This window comes from Euphorbia lathyris, chromosome 1, assembly GCF_963576675.1.
Source record: "Euphorbia lathyris chromosome 1, ddEupLath1.1, whole genome shotgun sequence".
Taxonomy (NCBI): domain Eukaryota; kingdom Viridiplantae; phylum Streptophyta; class Magnoliopsida; order Malpighiales; family Euphorbiaceae; genus Euphorbia; species Euphorbia lathyris.
In genome coordinates this window covers 11,736,507-11,758,756 of record NC_088910.1, presented here as the reverse complement: position 1 = coordinate 11,758,756, position 22,250 = coordinate 11,736,507, and the positions used below count along the sequence as shown (strand labels likewise).

The window sequence follows — 22,250 nt, the reverse complement described above, 5'->3', positions numbered from 1 at the left end:
TGACATAGTTTCTAGTCAGCAGGAAACTGGTCAGCCTCTCATACCAAGCACGTGGTGCTTGCTTGAGGCCGTACAGAGCCTTTTTGAGTTTATAAACGTGGTTTGGGAATTTAGGATCCTCAAACCCTGGAGGTTGATTAACATAAACTTCCTCGTTTATAACTCCATTAAGGAATGCACTCTTAACATCCATTTGAAATAGTTTAAAGTTCATGTAAGATGCATATGCACATAAAATTCTAATAGCCTCTAGCCTTGCCACTGGGACAAAGGTCTCACCGTAGTCAATACCTTCTTGCTGACTGTAGCCCTGAGCTACAAGCCTTGCTTTGTTCCTGACTACGTTTCCTTGCTCATCCAGCTTGTTGCAGAAGACCCATCTTGTTCCAATGGTCTTCAGACTCCTTGGATGTGGCACTAGCTCCCATACATCATTTCTTCTGAATTGGTCAAGTTCCTCTTGTATTGCGCTCATCCAGAATTCATCTTCCTCAGCATCAGCGAAGTTCTTAGGTTCCTGAACTGAGACGAAGGCTACGTTGCTGAGGTACCTCCTGAGTTGATTTCTTGTCATCAGGGTATTCTCAGCGGCATCAAGGATTGCACTCTCTGAGTGCCCTCTTGGAATCCTTATCTCCTTGGGTAGATTGATGTCTTGTGCTGTCTGTGTTTCAACAATCTCTGCAGGTGTAGACTGGTCAGTGAAAACAATGTTTGGTTCACTTTTACCTTTGATCAGCCCTTGAGGGAATGACTCAGCGGCTGTATCTTGATCAGCGGGTGCTGAGTGTGGATCATCCTCGGTCAGCGGCTGGTATCTGCCTGCAGGGTTAGTTTCGTCGAACTCAACATGTACTGACTCTTCTAAAACTTGAGTTCGTTTATTGAAAACTCTGTATGCTTTGCTGTTTGTTGAGTAGCCTAAAAAGATAGCTTCATCAGCTTTTGAGTCAAATTTAGCTAGGCTATCTTTGGTGTTCAAAATAAAACATTTACAGCCAAAGGCACGAAAGTATCCAATGTTGGGCTTTCGTCCTTTCCAAAGTTCGTAGGGGGTTTTCTTTAGTATAGGTCTAACAAGAGCCTTATTAAGAATATAGCACGATGTGTTAACAGCTTCTCCCCAAAAGTACTTTGGAAGCCTATGCTCACTCAGCATTGTCCTGGCTATTTCAACCAGTGTTCTGTCCTGGCTACTTTGAGGCGTTCTGGGAACAGAAAAGTTATGGTCAATGCCACTGGCTTCACAGAATTCAACAAACTGTTGGTTTTTGAATTCTCCACCATTATCACTTCGGATGTGAGCCAGTTTTAGGTCTTTATCATTTTCAAGTTTTCTAACCAAATTTGAAAATTTCTCAAAGGTCTCATCTTTGCTACTCAGCAAGATGACCCAAGTGTACCGAGAGAAGTCATCTACAATGACCAAGGAAAATCTTCTTCAACCAGACTCAACGGCTGGACTGGACCGAAGAGATCCAAGTGTAGTAATTCTAACGGACGCTTAGTTGAGACAATGTTTTTGCTATGAAAAGATTGTTTGGTTTGTTTTCCAGCTTGGCAAGCGTGGCATAATTGATCTTTTTCAAATCTAAGTTCAGGCAGTCCCTCAACCAATTGCTTTCTTGCTAATTTGGCCAGGAGGTCCATGCTTACATGACCAAGTCTCTTGTGCCATAGCCAGGAATTTTCTTCCTTTGAAACTAAGCATACAGTTTTTGAAAACTTTTTCTCTAAGTCTAGCATAAAGACATTATCAATCCGAGGGGCAGTTAAAATTAACTCATTTGTTTTTCCCTCGTATATTTTACATCCAGTAGCATCAAATATAACTTTTCTCCCATTGTCACATAGCTGAGCTACGCTGAGTAAGTTATATTTGAGTCTGCTGACTAGGGAGACTGACTCAATAGTAGGATTACCTCCGATGGTTCCTGACCCTACTATCTTACCCTTTTTGTTGTCTCCAAAACTTACGCTTCCTCCTCGTTTACGCTCAAACGTGATGAACTGAGTTTCATCACCAGTCATGTGCCTTGAGCATGCACTGTCAATATACCACATCTTTGACTTCTCAGCACACCTCAGGCTTACCTGCATTGTAACTAGTTACTTTTAGGTACCCAATTCTTTTTGGGTCCTTGCTTGTTAGGTTCAACAGGTAAAGCATCATATTTTATTTTATGGCGGCATACTTGGACAGTATGGCCATTCTTTCCACAGAAGTCACAGCTGACCTTCCGTTTAGGATTTCTCACTGACTGGTCAGCACCCCAGTGTTGAGCGTGCCAGCACACCTTTGTGGTGTGTCCTTTCTTCCCACAGAAGTCACACTGGACATTCCGCTGAGGATTCCATCTCTGCTGACCAGTACCTCGGTACTGAGTATTCAGAGGAATATTTCTTTTGTTTGGAACCTTTAGTTGGTTCTGGATATTTGTGACGTCCTTTCTCAGTTTCTTTGAATCTGATTGGACTTCAGAGACAGACTTATGTATGATCTCCATGTTATCATGCAAAGTTGAGTTGTCCTAAAGAAGGAATCTGAGGTCACTTAGCTTGACCTCTTCAACCTCGTCACAGTGCCTGCTGAGTGCTCTAATTTTCTTATTACACTTTTTGACAAGTGTATAGAGGTCACTCAGGGCATTACCCATTTCGTTTCTGAGCTGGGAAAGTGATATTACCTCATTTGATTGCTCCTCATCATCAGATGCAATGGAGGGGTCATCATGCTCAGAGACTCATGGCTCAGCAAGTTCGTCAGCCATGAAGCATATCTTCGCTGACTCGGTGGCCTCAGCTTCTGTTGATGAAGACTCATCACTGTCGCTCCATGTTGCCACCATTGCCTTTTTGCCGTTCTTCTTTTCTTTCCTCGGCGTGGGGCAGCTTGACTTGATATGGCCAGTTTGATGACATTCAAAGCATGTAATGGGCTTTGAGTTGTCCTTCTTGTATTTGCTGTCGCTGGACTCAGCTTTATACTTATCAAACTTTCTGTAAGGCTTCTTAGAATATTTGTCATTCTTTCTGAACAGCCTTTTCATCTTCCTTGTGAACATAGCCATCTCCTCATCATCTGTTGAGCTCCCATCAGTGGAGTCAGCTTTCATGACAAGAGATTTTTGCTTCTTGTCTTCAGACTTTTCCTTCACCTCGAAATTCTTCATCGAGATCTTATGGGTCAGCAGCGAGCCAATGAGCTCATCATATTTGTAGGTGGTTAAGTCCTGAGCTTCCTCAACAGCGGTCTTCTTTGCTTGCTAGTCTTTGGGAAGGCTCCTGAGTATCTTCTTGACTTGTTCTTCCTCAGTGAAGATCTTCCCAAGTCTCTTGAGCTCATTGATGATGTTGGTAAACCTTGCATTCATGTCAGATATTCCCTCATCATTGTTCATTTCGAACAGCTCGTACAGTCTCATCTGCTGGTTCACCTTAGACTCCTTTACTTTATTGGTTCCTTCGTAGGTGACCTCCAGCTTCTTCCAGATCTCTTGCGTCGAGTCACAACCTGAGATTTTATTATATTCTGCAGCATCGAGCGCACAGTGAAGCATGTTTATAGCCGAAACATGATTTTGTAGCTTCTTGAGATCATCCTCTGTTCATTTGGCTTTAGCTTTAACAAATGTTTGGCCAGCCACAACTTCGACAGGTACAAATGGACCTTGGACTATGGATAGCCAGGCACTCATATTTGTAGCCTGAATGAAATTTTTCATCCTATTCTTCCAGAAGGTGTAGTTAGACCCGAAGAATAGGGGAGGCCGAGTAATGGACAGCCTCTCAGGTAAGATCTGAGTTGTTTGGTTTCCTGGGAGAAACCGAGTGTTGTTTTCGCCCATAGTGGGGATCAGCTCAAGGTGGTTAAACCTTTTACAGTGAGCTTTTAAGCTCTGATACCACTTGTTGGTCCCTTATAACGTTACAAGTATAGTTCCAAGGGGGGGGGGTTAGGAACTATTTATAGTTACAAGTATGGTTTTGTGCAACCAGCTATCCCAAAATTTGATGGCTTCTATGAACATTGGGCAAAATTGATGGAGAATTTCCTTCGAGCAAAGGAATTCTGGAGCCTAGTAGAAGACGGAATAACAGAGATTCCAACAGGAAGAGAGCCATCAGAAGCAGAGACTATGGTTATTGCAGAACAGCAATTGAAAGACAAGAAGGTAAAGAATTATCTCTATCAAGCCATTGACAGAGAAATTATGGAAACCATTCTGAACGATGATACATCCAAGCAGATTTGGGACTCGATGAAGCATAATTTAAAGGGTCGACAAGGGTTAAAAGAGCACAACTTCAAACCCTAAAAACTGAATTTGAAATTCTGAAGATGAAAGAAGGGGAAAGTGTCAATGCCTATTTTGGAAGAACACTCTCAATTGCCAAGAGGATGAAATCATGTGGTGAAAGTCTCAAAGAAGCTGATATCACAGGAGAGATTCTTCGATCCTTAGTTCCAAAATTCAACTACGTGGTATGTTCAATTGAAGAATCAAATAATGTTGATGTTTTAACTGTGGATGAACTCCAAAGCAGCCTTTTAATTCACGAACAAAGGATGAAAGGATCTGTAGAAGAAGATAAAGTATTGAAAGTTACACATGAAGACCGAAGTGGACGAGGCAGAGGCACGTTTAGAGGTCGAGGAAGAGGCAGAGGCAGACCGTTCTTTGACAAATCTGCTATTGAATGCTATAAATGTCACAATTTGGGACATTTTCAGTATGAATGTCAAAATTCAGAGAAACGGGCTCACTATGTCGAGATCGATGATGAAGATGAGATGTTGTTAATAGCGCAAGTTGATCTCAGGCAAGACAAAAGGAAAGGGATCTGGTTTCTTGATTCTGGATGTTCGAACCATATGTTAGGAAACAAAGAGTGGTTCACACGACTTGATGAAGTTTTTAAGCATTCCGTTAAACTTGGGAATGATTCCAAGCTGATGGTGATGGGGAAAGGGAGTATCAAGCTCGAAGTTGGAGGCCAAATCCAAATTGTGAGTGATGTTTTTTATGTACCTGAATTGCGTAATAACCTGCTGAGTATAGGTCAATTACAAGAACGATGAATCACCATTCTTATCAAACATGGAGTGTGCAAGTTATATCATCCGACCCGTGGTGTTATAATGAAAAGCGAAATGACAGCAAACAAAATGTTTGTAGTTATTGCAAACATTCTCATGAAATTACCTTCTTGCTTCAACGCACAAATTGAAGAATCGAGTGAAATTTGGCATCAAAGATTTGGGCATATGAGCTATAAAAATCTAGCATTGCTGCACAACAAAGAGATGGTTCGAGGGCTGCCAAACATCAAAACCCCAACAAAAAAGTGTACAAGCTGCATGCTGGGAAAACAACATAGAGTAGCCATTTCAAAGAAGAGTAATTGGAGAGCCACAAAGAAATTACAGCTCATACACTCAAACATTTGCGGTCCTATTTCGCCTGCCTCCTACAGTCAAAAGAGGGTCTTTGGCTGCATTGGAAATGTACATGTACCTGATGCTAAGAGATTGAAGTTAGATGCAAAAAGTCAGAAATTAGTCTTGATCGGCTACAGTGTGGAGTCCAAAGGATACAAGCTGATTAATCCTTTCACAAAGAAAGTAACCATCAGCAGAGATGTCATCTTTGAAGAAGATGAGAGATGGGATTGGGCAAAAACAAAAGAGGAGACTACTGATGTACTTGATTAGGGAGAAGAATATAAAGAAGCCCACAATCAAGAAGATGAAAGTGAAGAAGAAACAGATTTAGATGAAGAAAATACAGCAGATGTGGATGAAGACATACCTCCAATAACGCAGAAATTTCAAGCTCCAACGATGATGTTCCAAATTCAACAAGTTCCAGCTCTAACTCACTAAATTCTAGCCCCAACAATACCTCTAATTCATCTTTCTCAATCAGAGAAAGAAGAGTTCATGCCTACTTAGAAGATTACACAAGTGGAGAAGGACTCTCTGAAGATGAGGTACAAAACTTTGCTCTATGTATATGTGCTGATCCTATTTTCTATGAACAAGCAGCAAAATTGAAGAAATGGAGGGATGCAATGGACCTTGAAATCGAAGCAATAAATAAGAATCAAACTTGGAAACTTGTAAAGGCTCCTTTGGAAGTGAAGGTGATAGGTGTCAAGTGGGTGTATCGAACCAAGCTGAACGAAAATGGAGAGATTGGCAAATGTAAAGCACGCCTCATAGCAAAAGGGTATGCTCAAGAAAAGGGGATTGACTACAATGAGGTCTTTGCGCCAGTAGCACGATGGGATACTATTCGCATGGTGATTGCAGTAGCAGTGAAAAATGGTTGGAAGCTGTTTCAACTAGACGTTAAAAGCGCATTTCTGCATGGAGAACTCAAAGAAGATGTCTACGTTGCTTAGCCACAAGGATATGAAGTTAAGGGAGAGGAGAACGAAGTATACAAACTAAACAAAGCTCTTTACGGCTTAAAACAAGCTCCAAGGGCGTGGTTTAGTAGAATTGAAGGATACTTCGTCAAAGAAGGGTTCGAAAGAAGCTGCTGTGATCCTACCTTGTTTGTAAAACAGGAGAACAACAAGATTCTAATTATAAGCCTTTATGTTGATGATCTTGTTTTTACAGGCAATGATTTGATTATGATACAAAATTTTAAAAACTCTATGAAGAATGAGTTTGAGATGACTGATCTAGGAGAAATGAAGTACTTCTTGGGAGTGGAAGTTCATCAAGGAGTAAATGGCAATTTCATCAGCCAGAAGAAATATGTCAGTGAAATGCTTGAAAAATTTGGGATGAAAGGGTGCAATGGAGTTAGAAATCCAATTGTTCCAGGAAACAAACTATCAAAGGAGGAGGAAGGCACTCAAGTAAATGGAACCTTGTTCAAGCAGATCATTGGAAGCTTGCTATATATGACTGTCACAAGACCAGATTTGATGTACAGTATATGTCTCATAAGTAGATTTATGTCTAAACCTATGGAGATACATATATTAGTAGCTAAGAGAATCTTGAGATACATTCAAAGTACTGGTGATTTTGGCATTGTTTACAAACGAGGTTGCACAACTGAGTTAATGGCATATACAGACGGTGATTATGCTGGTGATATAGATGACCGAAAGAGTACATCAGGATATGTCTTCGTATTAAGTGGAGGAGTTGTAGCTTGGGCATCAAAGAAGCAACCTGTAGTGAGTTTGTCAACTACAGAGGCAGAATATATCGCTACTGCCTCATGTGCGTGTCAATGTGTCTGGATGCAGAGAATTCTGAAACAAATTGAAGGTACAAAAATTGACTATGTGAAGGTTCTCTGTGACAATTCTTCTACTATTAAACTTGCAAAGAATCCGATACTTCATGGGAGAAGCAAACATATTGATGTAAGATTTCATTTTTTAAGAAATCTTGTAAATGATGGGTCAATTAAAATGGAATATTGTGGCACGAATGAGCAAGTTGCAGATATCATGACAAAACCTTTAAAGATTGATCAATTTGAGAAGCTTAGAGAAGCACTTGGTGTTCGAAGCAGCTTTGGTATAAACTAACTTGCTGTAAGCAAGTTTAGTTTAGGGGAGAGTTTTGTTAAGTCACGTGTTTTCTTGTTAAGTTTTTGAAGTAGTCTTTGCTGTTAACAATAAGTTCCTAGAAAATAGGAATAAGTTAGAGTTTGATTTTATCTGTTTTGGTCTTTGCTGTAATCACGTTTCCTGTACATGTGGGATACATTAGTTTTTCTTTCTGGATTTCTGTTCACTGTAAAGCTATTTAAAGCCTCCTCGGTTTACATTCTAAATAACAAATACTCTTTGCATTTTGCTGCAATTTGTCTATTGTGTTCAATATTTATCAATGAAACGGATACAAATAATTAAAAAATAAACAGGTAAGGGTTTGAATTGACACTACCAGGGGATACCCTACCTTTTGTCATTTCTAATTATAATTCATCAATAACTTACGTGTACACGTGAAAAGAAAAATTAAAAGCATTAAAAAATTACCGTGTGCAATGTAATGATAAGAGACACGTGTAAACATGTCATATTTCTTCAATTTTTTTAAAATTTGTTTCATGTGTTTTGAATCTGTTGATGATAAGTGACATCATGATGCATATGTGGAGTGAAAATAACGAGAAACATAACTACGTAGAGTGAGTATATTTATAGGTAGAGCTAAAATTGGTCCAATTTGCAAATGTTAAGAGTATAGTTATATTATTTATGACGTTAGAGATAATATTATTTTTTACCGCGATCATATGGAGAGCATTTGTACATATTATCCCTACAAATTATTTCTTAAGTGAATCATAAGGTATGAGACTAAAAACTAGTGTTGTAAACTTTTTATTTTTTATTTAAATATTAATTAAAAAAATATTTTCATATATAATTTTTTCAAATTAATAAAATATAATTATAACAATTTGAGATTTTAATTAAATATTATTATTTTAATTAATATTATAATTAAAATTATAAAATCAGTGTTAATATTTAAAGACTATCTATAATTTTATGGTGCATTCTATGGTTACTTTGTTTTTAACAAAGTAAACCTTACTTGGTTATTTTCACCATTGGATGATGGAGTGTAAAATTTATCCAATGGTGAAAACACACAAAGTAAGAATTACTTTGTCAAAAACAAAGTAACCATAGCTTTTACCATAATTTTATTATTAAGTTCATGATCTCTACGGAAATAGAGATAGATTTCCCACGAAGCGCAAAAAAGATTCCTCTTCCTCCTTCAAATTTCAAGCAATTTTTTTACTATTCCCATTCTCTGAGGATTCTTTTTAGGAAATATTTGTCCCTATCTGGACGGATTCCTGATAGGGATATAAAATACTTAGGCTCTGTTCTTTATCACTTAATTTCAGTAACAATCAGTTCAGTTCAGTTCAGTTCAGTTCAATTCAGTTCAGTTCAGTTCAGTTCAATTCAATTCAATTCAATTCAATTCAATTCAATTCAATTCGGTTCAGTTCAGCATTCAGTTTCAGCATTCAGTTTCAGCATCCAGTTTCAGCATTCAGTTTCAGTATTCAGTAATTTATCATTATTTATTATATTATAATTATTTATATATAATTTATTATAATTATGATTATTATTTATCTATAATTTATCATTATTTATTATTATTATTTATAGTTTATCATTATCTATAAATTAGATAAAAGTCAAGAAATGATAGTTTATTAAAATATATATGGTTTAATAAAAAAAAACTAAAGTATGCATCCATATTTAAAAATTAGGAATTACATCCATATTATGAATTATTTTTCAAATTTATCCAATTTATCAATGTTAGGGATAAAATTCCACCATTTTAGACGTTAGAGGTAAAATTACTCCTGACCCAATACGTTATTTTTGCACTTTAATCCTTAATTAAAATAAAAAGTTAAGAGTTTGTATTCATATGAAGATTTGTATTTAATTTCATAGGCTTTAAATTATATATAAATTTGTGTTTGTATATAATTTGTATTTTTAATTTAAATTAGACTTATTTTTATTTAATTTCATAGGCTTTTATCGAGCCAAGATTTTATCAACCCAGACTTTTATTCGATATTCAATTTAGTTTTATCTTTAATAATATATTTATTTATTTAGAACCATTATTATTATTATAAGTTAATTAATATCCAATATTATCATGAAAATTATTTTAAAGTCTAATATCATCATTATTGTTAAGTTCGGTTAAGTTCGGTAGCATTCAGTTAAGTTCAGTAGCATTCAGTTAAGTTCAGTATTCAGTAGTATTCAGTTAAATTCAGTTCAGTATTCAGTAGTATTCAGTTCAGTTCAGTTCAGTTCAATTCAATTCAATTCAATTCAGTTCAGTTCAGTTCAGTTCAATTCAATTCAATTCAGTTCAGTTCAGTTCAGTTCAGTTCAGTTTTTTTCAGCGATAAAGAACAGAGCCTTACTACATTAACAATCCTAGATCAAACACAATTAGGTGGTCTCATAAAAACTTTGCATATTACCTTAACATGAAGGGATGTGTAAATGTAAACTCACTTAGAAATTATGGAAAAACCTTTCACTAAAGTTTAAATCATTTAACAATTAGTTAAATAAGTGTTTAACCACGAACCTAGTCTTTAAAAGGTAGAGTAATCACTTCTGGTCCACTTTACCGATTTTTTCCGGTTGGTTGAAACTGGATGGCGACTCTGTCTTTTATAAATCAAGTGTTTCAAAGTGCTCTTTTATATCAAATTACACAATACTGTTCCTCGTGAGTCTAGCATCGAACTATGCAATGTATTTTTTAGACTCTTCTAGGAAATAAGAGCATCTCCAAGAGACTCTTAGTGAACTCTCTATAAATAATATAAATAATTGACTCTTAGTGATTTAAGAGTGACTAAGATATATCATCTCCAACAATGCTCCTTATATTCACTCCTTATTTATTATTTTATTATTTAAATTATTATTTATTGTTATATTATCAATAGTGTGAGGAGAGAGACTTATTAATAATAAATTATTAATAAAATATGAAGTTAGGAGGCACTAAGAGGTGGAGAGATGCTCTCTATTAATAGAGAGGATGGGGAGGCTCTTAGCGATTTGAGGAGCCACTAAGAGGCTGTTGGAGCTGATTTTTTATTCTCCCTCCTCAAATTTTAACTTAAGAGCCAATTTAAGAGCCTGTTGGAGATGCTCTAAGCAATGCATTTTCATAAAAACCGGTTATCGTCCATCGGAGGTAATGCAAACTATTTCGGAACACGAGTTTCTAGCCGCTCACAATGGTCTTTTCGCTTTTCAAACGCCTTCCTTCTATAAATGAGAGCTGATTTCTCCTCTTCCTTTTTCACATTTTTTGCATTTTTCGGGGATCCTTTTACTTCTCTGCGATTTTCTGTAATTCTTGAGTTTGGTGTCCCTTTTTCTTTCATCTTTTTCATATGTTAGCAATAAACTTTTATGCTCTTCTGTTGTGAAACCTGATATGTTTTCAGAATCTATTTTTCTCTATTTTTATCTTTCAACTGGATTCCTCTCCATTTTTTTATTCTTCCCTTCGCTTCTTCGGTGAGCGTAGTATAAGCCAAAATGAAGAAGTTTATAATCAGAATTTACTATAGCCCTTCTGAGAATCACAAAGTTAGTTGTGACAAAATTTTATCTCCCAATTTCCTTTGGTAGGGAGAATTTTTCTCCTCTTAAATAAGTAAAGTCTAGCGAACCTAAAGTTTTTAATAGGAAATAAATAATTAGAAATTTCGCTCGTCCAGTTTAAGAAATCTCTTCTGATGTTTCTACTAGGCATATCTCGTAAAATTTGATTGATCTCTTAAAATTACATGATGTCGTGTTAGCCTTTTAAATTTGCTTAAAGTGTCATGATTAAATTCTTAAATCTATAAAAGAAAATGGTATAAAAATGTAAAAAAAAAAAATTAATTTGTTTTAAAGATTTAGAATGACAAATTAGAACTTTATTTTTTAAGTTAACTTTTTTAACCATATATGACATACTCGATTTATTAACATTACACTTAAATATACTATTTATGATATTAAAAGCACAGTTGAGCGGTTTGGTCCGGTCAGATTTCACGCACTTTTGCTTAGACCTGGCAATTATCGTGTTCGAGTCGTGTCATTTCGGGTTCGTGTAAAAAATGAGTAGACCCAAACCCAACCCAAAAACTTTCGTGTCAAAGTCGTGTTAACCTGTTCGGGTTAGTGTCGATTTCGTGTCGTGTTTTCGGGTTACATGTAATTTTGTTATGCATATATATTAATAATAACTCTTAAAAATATAAGAAGATATGGTACTGTTTTTAAACATTTTATATCATTTTTAGATTAGTATGTTAACAATAATTATCGAAAAGTTCGATAATATCATGTTAAAGGGTCATGTAATGTGTTTATAACAATTTAGGAAATTCAAATTAATATTTGCAATTAATAATTATAATTTTATTATCTTTATTAATAAAGTGACATAAAAAACACAAGAGAATATAACAATAATTTTCAATATCCATGTCATTTCGTGTCGTTTTTAGGTTCACATATCAATACTAACTCAACTAAAAAATTAGCGTGTCAGTTTCGTGTCAATCCAAAAATGACCCATTACCTATTAAGCTCAACACTAACACGACCTGACCTGCTCAACACGACCCGATCTGTCATTCCAAATATTTTGAACTTTACTTCAAATTCATAATTTGAAAAATTAAAACCTAATAAGTTAAGATAATAAGATAAGATAGGATTTTTTTTATACTCTTTATATTTATACTTTAATAAATAAGAAAAGTCATGTCTATTTTTAACCTAGTTTATCATAATTTTTAATTTTTTTAATTTCTTTAATTAAATTTCGAGTCAGTTTCGTGTTTTTCGGGTTGAAACGAAAATGACACGAAAATTAACGTGTCATTTCGTGTCGTGTCAACTTTCGTGTCGTGTCATAAAACCCTAAACACTAACACTAAAAAACATGTCGTGTTCGTGTCGTGTCATCGGGTCGTGTGTCGCTTTGCCAGGTCTACTTTTGCTTAAAAAAATGTAAATTTGACAAAGATGGGATACAAACAAACATGACTATCACTACACCATTAATATAATATTATTAAGTATTAATTATTTTTATTTTATATTTAGATAAATATTGTAAAAAAATTATTTTATATTCTTAATATTAATAAATTTTAATTAACATCTTCTACCAAAAAAAAAAAAATTAATTAACATTTAAATTTAAAGGTTAAAAATAACTATCTAGTTTTACATGGAGTTAAATGCATCATTGGTCACTGAACTTACATAGTTATCTCAAAATTGTCACTTAACTTTAATTTGTCTCAATAAAATCACTCAACTTTGAGTTTTGTCTCAATTAGTCACTCCGTCGATTTTAATGGTTAAAACACATCGAACTAATGATATGAGTGACACATCAATATGAGTTAACTCAAATCTCTAACCGAAACGAATGTGACAGACACATTTTTTAGGTATTTTTTTGAAAAAAAACTAAATTTTAGTTTTTTTTTCACAAAAATAATACACATGATAGCTAGGAGGCACATATATGGATGTTATGTGTCATTTTAGTTAGAAATATGAGTTGTCTCATATTGACGTATCATTTATATCATCATTCTGATGTTTTTTAATCACTGAAATCGTCATAGTGACTTAATTGAGACAAAACTCAAAGTTAAGTGATTTTATTGAAACAAATTGAAGTTGAGTGACCATATTGAAATAACCATGTAGGTTCAATGACCAATATTACATTTAACCGGTTTTATAAGTCTATCTCTTTTCTAATTTTTTATAAATTTATTGAATTTTAATAATTTTTTAATTTTTTCCTATTAAATTTATTAATTTGATATCTCAAAATATCATAATATTAAAAAATTATTATTATTAATATAATTTTTATTAATATTATACTATGTTATAATATTAAATGTGACTAAAAATATAATTTTCACATCATTTTTTGAACATCGATTGAATCCTGGTTAAACCTCGGTTGAATATTTAATCCTTGATCTTCTTGTCTTCCGATTCTTTAACCGGTCTAGTTTTGACAACCATGATTAAAAATAACACTTTTTTAAATGAAATGGAATTAAGAAGCCACTAAACGGCAATCAAAGTTTATTATATCGACTAGAAAACTCGGAATAGAATCAAATAACATGGGGCAAGATGATGTCCGGGCTGACCTAGCAATGGCATTGGCCGCTCCGTTCGCTTGTCGCCTAGCAAATGTGACAGAGAAAGTGTCGTTTTGAAGGAGGAAATTCTGACAGTTTGCAATAATGGAACCAAATTCAGAAATGTCATCGACGCTGGAGTTAATGGCCTCGACAACAAGTTTTGCATCAGATTCGACGATTACCTTTTGATACCCCAGGGATTGCAGCCAGTGCAGGGCTTGGAGTAAGGCCAAGGCTTCAGCTTCGTCAACCCGAGGGAAACAGGGGATAAGAGATGATCGAGCAGCAATAAAAGAACCTTAAGAGTCTCTAATGACATCTCCCATGCCAATCTACAGAATATCCTCAAACCGAGCAGTGTCGGTGTTGCACTTGAAGAAGTTCGGTGGGGGTTTAATCCACATCAGAGGAGGCGAAGCAGTGCCACTGAGGATCGGTAGTTGGTTGCCTTGCACTGCACCATCGCGTGATTTAGGTGGCGGAGACGCAGCAGATGCTGCAGCAGACCCGCCAGCAATTGAGAAGTCGACAGCACCAGGGCGAGCTGCAGCAATATTCCTCCAATCAGGGGCTAACTGACACACCGATAAGGTTGAATCATGGGTTGCTAGATGATTGATAATCCTTTGTTGAGTTCTGGGAGGAGGTACAACAACGGGATTGCTCCTTGAGAGTGCACTTCAGCTTGTTTCGCCAATCTGATCCTCCTGTCAACGATGTGCTGCTATCCAATCCGTTAAAGCCTCTTTTGCGCTGTGAGCCGTACGTCTAGAAGAAGCCACACGGTTGTTCCACACCTTATCATTTCATTGACGCCAGATACTCCACAGGGCTGCTAAGAATACTGCTCCATCAAGCTGAGATGCACCTGTCAAAAAAGAGAAAACAAAAGCTGCAAAATTTACAGCGTTAAAGGTCGAATTAGACACCATTCTCCACAAACCCGTCTCAATCCAGACTTGTTGAGCGAAATTGCAGGTGATAAATAAATGCCAACTATCCTCCAAGTCCAATCCACACAAACCACACATGTCCGGAACCAGAATCCCCCTCTGAATTAGGTTGAATCTTAAGGGTAAGCATTTTCTGACAACCCTCCATGCGAAATAGCTCGCTCTCCATATTTTGTTCCACTCACCCGAGGCCTGAAACTCTGAGTTACTGGTTACAGAGGTAGATGTCAGGACATAGGCACTTTTCACTGTATAATGTCCCGACCTGCTACCATTCCAAATAATTCTATCTGGACCATGCCTTAGCCTAGGAGGCAGTTTCAAAATCTCATGTATATCCCTCTGATAAAAAACTTTTGTCAGCAGCTCAACATCCCAATCTAGGGAGTTATGGATAAAAATCAGCAACAGAGAGATCCCTCATGGACTCTGCCATTGGCGTTGTCACCCTACAATTGTTATCATCCCTCAACCAAGGATCCTTCCACATATTGATGGAGCTTCCATCTCCACCCCTCATTCAGCACTAATTGAGCACTCCAAAGACTCCTCCAAATAAAACTCGGCAAATTATCCAACCGAGCATGCATAAAATCCTCCAACGGATAGTATTTAGCTTTAAAAATCCTGCTTACAAGAGTATTTGGGTTAGTCATAAATTGTCAATCTTGCTTACCCAACATAGCCAAATTGAAGGCCGTGAAATCCCGGAAACCAAGACCCCATTCTCCCTAGAGACGCATAACTATTGTGTAATAAAACGAGAAGGATAAGAATATTTTTGTACCTATCTCATTAAAAAATGAGCTGACTTTTTAAATACATATGAAATTGTTTGTGGCAGATTTGAAAGTTAGTGGAGAGTCGGGGGAGTATTAGCGTATTTTATCTCTGTTAAGAGTCCACTAGCTTTATAAACACTTGGCAATATATCATTGGTTACTAAAAGTCGTCCAAACAACCAACCGCACCGGATAAAGTTAAACCCCAGAGGAGGTTTTCCATCAGCTTCTTTTCTTCATCACTCATCAGATAAACCTCTTCTCCTCCATCCCTTTTATCTCCTCTCAGAGCTCGGAGCCAAATAAAAATGGCGAGAGTTGCCTGTAGTAACCTGGTTCCGGCGCTATCTCTTTTTCCAATGAAATCATCATCGTCATTTCTGTGTAGAAATCATTCTCTGTTCTCTAATAGCTCTCAGTTCATAGGTGTTTTAGGTATAAATAGGCGGTTTTCATCTTCTTCTTCGAAGATAAGTATGAGCTTGAAGGCTGGCATAGTTGGCCTCCCTAATGTCGGAAAATCCACTCTCTTCAACGCCGTAGTGAGTACTATTTCTTTGCTTTTCGTCGACTCTCACTGTTTGTTTATTGGTTTATCCGGTTTTTAATGAGGTGTATTTAGGTTGAGAATGGAAAAGCTCAGGCAGCAAATTTTCCTTTCTGTACAATAGAGCCAAATGTAGGAGCTGTTGCGGTTCCAGATCCGCGTCTTACTGTGCTTTCTGATCTTAGCAAGTCTCAGCGGGCAGTCCCAGCCTCTATAGAGTTCGTTGATATCGCTGGACTTGTGAAGGGCGCCAGCCAAGGAGAGGTTTGTTCTGTTTCTCTTACTAGTTTTGAGTTTATTCTTCTTATTGTCATTGATTCTATTGGTTTTAATGTTGAATGTCATTGTTTACAATATTTGCTAATTGCTTACTGCAGGGATTGGGCAATAAATTCTTGTCACATATTCGGGAGGTTGATTCCATTCTTCAGGTTTTAATCCATCTCTATTCAGATCAATGTTTCTTTATATTTCGTTTCTAATTAATAATTTTATCTATTATGGTGCTTGAACAATTTCAAGCAATCGGTATTTCGATAAAAAATACTAATATGCGAATTTATACCTTCCAATTTCTCGAACTACTCTCTGATATTTGATTGAAGCTGCTTGGTTTGAAGTGTCAACAACTAAACCTTTGAAAAGGTGGATGGTAGTGAAGTAGACTAAGTGATACGTGGTAACTAATTAATGAGCCGTTACTACTTCTAGACTTGTTAATTGGGCAGGCCAGAGCAGGTCAAACCAGTAACTAGAGTTTTTAAGTCCCTGCTCAACCCCGATCAAACTTGAATGAGAAGACTTAATATCTTGATCAAATTGGAGCCATATGAAAAAGATGGATACTGAAAACTGATGTGAAAATTAGTCAGGCCGGACCATCCATTGACGGATTAGAGATTCAACTTCATCTTGTGTACTTAATTACATGGAATTTGCAGAACTTATGGATGTTTAGGTTAGAATCTAAATCTAGATAGTATGGAATTTGTGGTATCATGGTTTGAGATTTCTGAAGGAAAGCTGGGCCCAAGTCTTGTTTAGGATCATATTGCAAAATTTGATATTATATGTGATGAGATCTGGATTTGTGAGGGAGCTTTTGGATATTCTCATAAAACATTGTTAAAAGGAAGTTAGGATTCATCAATGTAAGTATCAGAGCTGATTTAAATTTGTATTAGCAAGAGGTAATTAATGACCACATTTGACTCGGTCTATTAGGTTTGAAGGAATTTTAGATACAAAATGTAATCGTATCGCTGAGACTTGAAGAAGATATTCCAATAGGTCCCTGGATTTTAGAAATTCTGAATATCATTGATGGGAAAATATTTCTTTTATGATTGACTTCTCAATATTTTGCAATAGCCTAAAATTCTTGTTTCAGGTTGTGAGGTGTTTCGAAGATAATGACATTATTCATGTGAATGGCAAAGTTGATCCTAAGTCTGACATTGATGTGATCAACTTAGAACTCATCTTCTCAGATTTGGACCAGGTATACTACACAGACTTCTTCGGCATAGAGTTATTTTATGTCTATGCATACTGCGTGTAAGGGAGTTAACTGATATGCTTTGCTGATAGTGTATTTCATATCAGCTGCTACAACTGTTTTCTTCTACAATTCATGCTCACTTTAAAATAATGATAATACAGAGAAGCTTTTAAGCTGTAGTAGTTCATTTTCTTCCCTTACTCATATTCCCGTAATTCCAATTATTTGTATGTTGGATTTTATGACAAATGTTGCAATATAAGCTGACAGAACTGAATTATATCTTTGTATAAGAAATGCAGATTGAGAAAAGATTAGAGAAGCTCAAAAAGGGGAAGTCCAAGGATTCACAATCTAAAGTCAAGGTAAAATCATTTTTCTTTACTTCGATTAGCCTTTCACAGTATGCACAGGTCTAGATAGACAGATAAAGCTTAGTAGTTTGACTATGAGAATGACATTAACTTTATTTTAGGAGGAAGCAGAAAAGTCTGCTTTGGAAAGAATTCAAGAAGTACTGATGGATGGAAAACCAGCACGATCTGTAGCATTAACAGATTTTGAGAAGGAGGCAATAAAGCATCTTTGTTTGCTTACCATGAAACCAATCATATATGTGGCAAATGTTGCGGAATCGGACCTTGCTGTTCCTGAAAATAATCCACACGTCGGTCAAGTGATGAACCTTGCATCTGAGTTGCAATCCGGACTAGTTGCAGTTTCTGCACAGGTTTAGTTACACCTTCATGAAATTTTATTCATCTCAGTGCATTTCACTGTCTATTTTCTTGGTGTCTTAATTCCTAACTACAATGTGAGGGTATGTAATTTGAGATACTTAACGTTGCAGGTTGAGTCAGAACTTACAGAGCTACCATTTGAAGAAAGAACAGAATATTTGAAATCACTTGGAGTCGATGAAAGTGGCCTTGGAAACCTTATTAGGGCAACATATAACCTTTTGGGGCTGCGTACATATTTTACTTCTGGCGAAAAGGTGAGGAGACATTTGTGACAGAAAGTAATTTGACTTCAATATTATCAATTATGTAAAGTAATGTTTTGATATTCTCCACAGGAAACTAAAGCATGGACAATCCTAACAGGTTAGTTTTGCCTTGCTGGTCTTGAACTTCATCCTAGATTTGCGCCAAGCAGTCCTACTGTTACAACTTGGATGATCAGATTTAACTTATTTAGCTTTATTCCGAATTTGTGTTAGAAAGGCACAAAAAGTATTTTCTTACGCTTGTTCTTTTCTTGATTTCACGGTTTTATATGATGGTTCATGTTAGCCGACCCCGAATCATTTCGGGACTAAGGCTTTGTTGTTGTTGTTGTTGTTCTTTTCTTTTGATGGAAAACATGGCTCAGCATGCATGGTTAAGAACAATTTTTTATATTGAGGCTATTTGGTTTGCTGTCTAAATTTGTTCACTTTTGATTAGGAATGACTGCACCCCAAGCTGCTGGAGTTATACACTCGGACTTTGAGAAAGGTTTCATTCGAGCTGAGACAGTAAGCATCTCAACTAGAAACTCTGGCTTCCCATCCAAAAGTGCTATCAAGTTTTGTTTTATGCAATGAAAAATAAAATGAGACTGTAACATGCTGATACTGTTGGAGGCAATCGCGATTACATATAAAAGCTTGATCAGTATAAAAAAAAGGGCGGCCCGGTCGCACTACGCGTCCCCGCTGAGCGAGGGTCCGGGGAGGGGTCCCACCACAAGGGTGTACTGGGGGCAAGCCTTCACCTGCCAATTTATTTGGCAAGAGGCCGCTCCTAAGACTCGAACCCGTGACCTCTTGGTCACACAACAACAACAACGTTTACCGTTGCGCCAAGGATAAGAATGGTTTGCTATGGAATATGCAATATGCAGTAATTCGTTTGTGATAAGAATAACAAGCTCACAGGCAACTAATCAAGATTAAACAACGAGAAAAAGATGATCAATTGAGATGGAATGTATTGATATTCCTGTCTAATGTTAAAAGAGAGAGCCATGCAATAGAAATTAGGAATAGAGAAATGAAGGAAAGAATAGGAAGAAAACTCTTTGCAAGCATAGCTATGAAAAACTCCCCTTTTCTCTGAACAGAGCCCAGAGACCTCAAAACTCATGTAATAATCCACGCTGCGCTCTCTATTACTACTCGCTCTCCAATATTACACGTGTCTGAGATTAATATAAAAGCTATTATTGGGCCTTAACTATCAACCTAAGCTTTTGGTTCAAATGTTTCCTTGACATGGTATCAGAGCCTGAGATTAATATAGAAGCTATTATTAGGTCTTAACTATCAGCTTAAGCTTTTGGTTCAAATGGTTCCTTGACAACACATATCCCTTGCAGCATCCTAGAATATACTTTCCATATTTTGGGTCCATGAGACAACTTGACCCAGTAACTTCCCTTATTCAACCTATCAGCCCTTTTTCTATCAGGTTGTGAGCCTTGTAGCACAACCTTGAGCAACTTACAACAGAATGACTTAGCCTGTTCTATATGCCAGCACTATTTGATTAGTTCATTAATTTGGTAACTTCTATCTTAACTATTCTTCTTCTTCTTGGCTGTTAAGGTGGCGTATGATGATTTTGTTGCAGCTGGTTCATTAGGTGCAGCAAGGGAAAAAGGACTTGTAAGTTGATTGCTTGACTGTTTTACATTTGGAAGTTCTATCATTATTTTGATTCTCTTAGACGCTTATTGTTTGCCACATGTTTTACTCCGGCAGTTGAGATCTGAGGGTAAAGACTACATTGTCCAAGAAGGAGACGTCATGCTATTTCGTTTCAATGTCTAATGGCGGTACTATTCTTTCTCCTCTGTACCTATACTATATCATCATATAGAACCGGCAGAAGATACTATATTCTTTCCTAAATCCGTGAAAGAATAATCCCAGAATACAGTGAGGTAAGACCATTCCAATTGGATGAAAGTGGAACTCACAATATGATTCGATACTGTACTGTTAATCTTTTCACTGAAAAGAAACCACAAATTTTGATCACTGAACCTGAAAATTATTTAGAGAAAAAGGTTTTCCCATGTCAAATTGAAAATTAAAAGTACTTTCCTTTGAATACAGTTTGAGGGGACGCTCATTTTGTGAAAGACATGCATGATGCTTTTCTTTGAATACAGTTTGAGGGGATGCTCATTTTGCTTGTCGAACAAGATTCCCTGTCGTGCTAAAAGGTTAAAGCCCCTTATTACAAGACTAGGCATTTTCTTCCTCAAACTATAGTTTTTTTTTTTTCCTTGAGTGTTCATAACTGATCTCATTATCCATGTGTGAAATCTGAGTCAATTACATTCATGGTCCTCCAACTATCAGAAATAGAACAAAAATGACAGTTCTTAAATTCTTTAACGAGAAAGCTATTGCTGTTTAAGTTTGGTTCATCCATAGTCCTTTTGTCCAATAACCAGTAAACCCATTGTCAGACACAATTCCATCGTCAATTGGACCTTGCATTACTAGCAATACAACTCTGAAAACGTATTGTTAGTCAGCCTCCCAACAATACTAAGCAATTGTGCTACCAAAGTTACACTTTACACCGGAATGAATATTGCACTCTATTTATATGCTTACAACCGAGGTAATGGATGGCCATGGTCAATTACATTAATGGCTGAGGTTTAATTCCTCAAAAGATTGAGACGCTCAATTGGCTGCTGTAGAGGCGGTTTCTGGAAAGTCCCTATGATTCTAGAAGGTTCTGGGCCAATTTGGTAGGCGCATGGGCCTGTAGCACGGATTTGCAGGTGTGAGCGTGCCTGTAGGTGAGAGCCCTCTGGCCCGTTCTCGAACTGCCTCACACATTCTTGTCCAATCTTGACTATTCTCGGCCCATCTAGTCAATTCTAGCCCATCCTCATATGGAAGCATTTGGAATGTTCTAGGGACTTTTTTGAGGGGTACTGTTGAATGGAATATATTAATTCTGGTCCTCCCACATTATAGGGGTGGACAAACTCTGCCTCAGCGACCCCAGCAGACACGGGCTGTAGCACGACCTCAACAGGCCCATAGGTTATCTGAATTGGCCTGTTGTGGGGAAAGATTATCGTGGCTCGTGACAACATTCATCGGAGATGCCACGTGTAGTCGTGGATGACATGTCATCAAAATCTCGCCACGTGGAAATTATAAAAAATGTATATTTTTTATTTTCGATGTGGCAAACTTTTGATTCCATGTGACGAAATTTTGATGACATGACATCTCCGGCAAATGTATTTGCTGGTTTCCGAACAAAAAGAGATCAAGTGAAAACTAAGGTTAAATTTAACTCAAAAAAAAAAAGAAAACTAAGGTTAAACAGCAATGGCTTTTTCGTTAAGAATTTAACATTAATGGCATTTCTGTTCCAGTTTTTATAGTTTGAGAACTATGGATGTAATTAACCCATGAAATGTTCTGCATTCATAGTATCAATAGTTTACTTAGGGTGAATCTGACAATAAATTTGGTGAGTGAGATCCTAAGTTTGGTATCTTAATTCACTTTTAGTCGACTCTATCCTTCTACTTATTGGCTCAATTAATATTTTATTAGTACCCTGAAAGAGTTAAGATGAAATGTTGTTTTCGTCTGATAGTATAATTTGTGTTTGATGTTGCTTTCTGTTATGGCTGGAATTTTGGATCTATTATAGACGTCTGATGAGTGTGGTATAGATGATGCTTTTG

At 36.6% G+C, this 22,250-nt stretch overlaps 1 protein-coding gene across 1 annotated transcript; it reads left to right on the top strand.

Moving 5' to 3' along the window:
* The first annotated feature begins 15,722 nt into the window (after positions 1-15,722).
* Positions 15,723-20,666, top strand: LOC136221783 (uncharacterized). The gene is made up of 11 exons (XM_066009214.1): positions 15,723-16,031; positions 16,112-16,300; positions 16,414-16,467; positions 17,427-17,537; positions 17,840-17,902; positions 18,013-18,267; positions 18,388-18,534; positions 18,616-18,643; positions 18,986-19,056; positions 20,128-20,187; positions 20,284-20,666. Exons 1-11 carry the CDS (start codon positions 15,798-15,800, stop codon positions 20,350-20,352), a joined length of 1,281 nt encoding a protein of 426 aa, XP_065865286.1. The 5' UTR covers positions 15,723-15,797; the 3' UTR covers positions 20,353-20,666.
* The last annotated feature ends 1,584 nt before the right edge of the window (positions 20,667-22,250 follow it).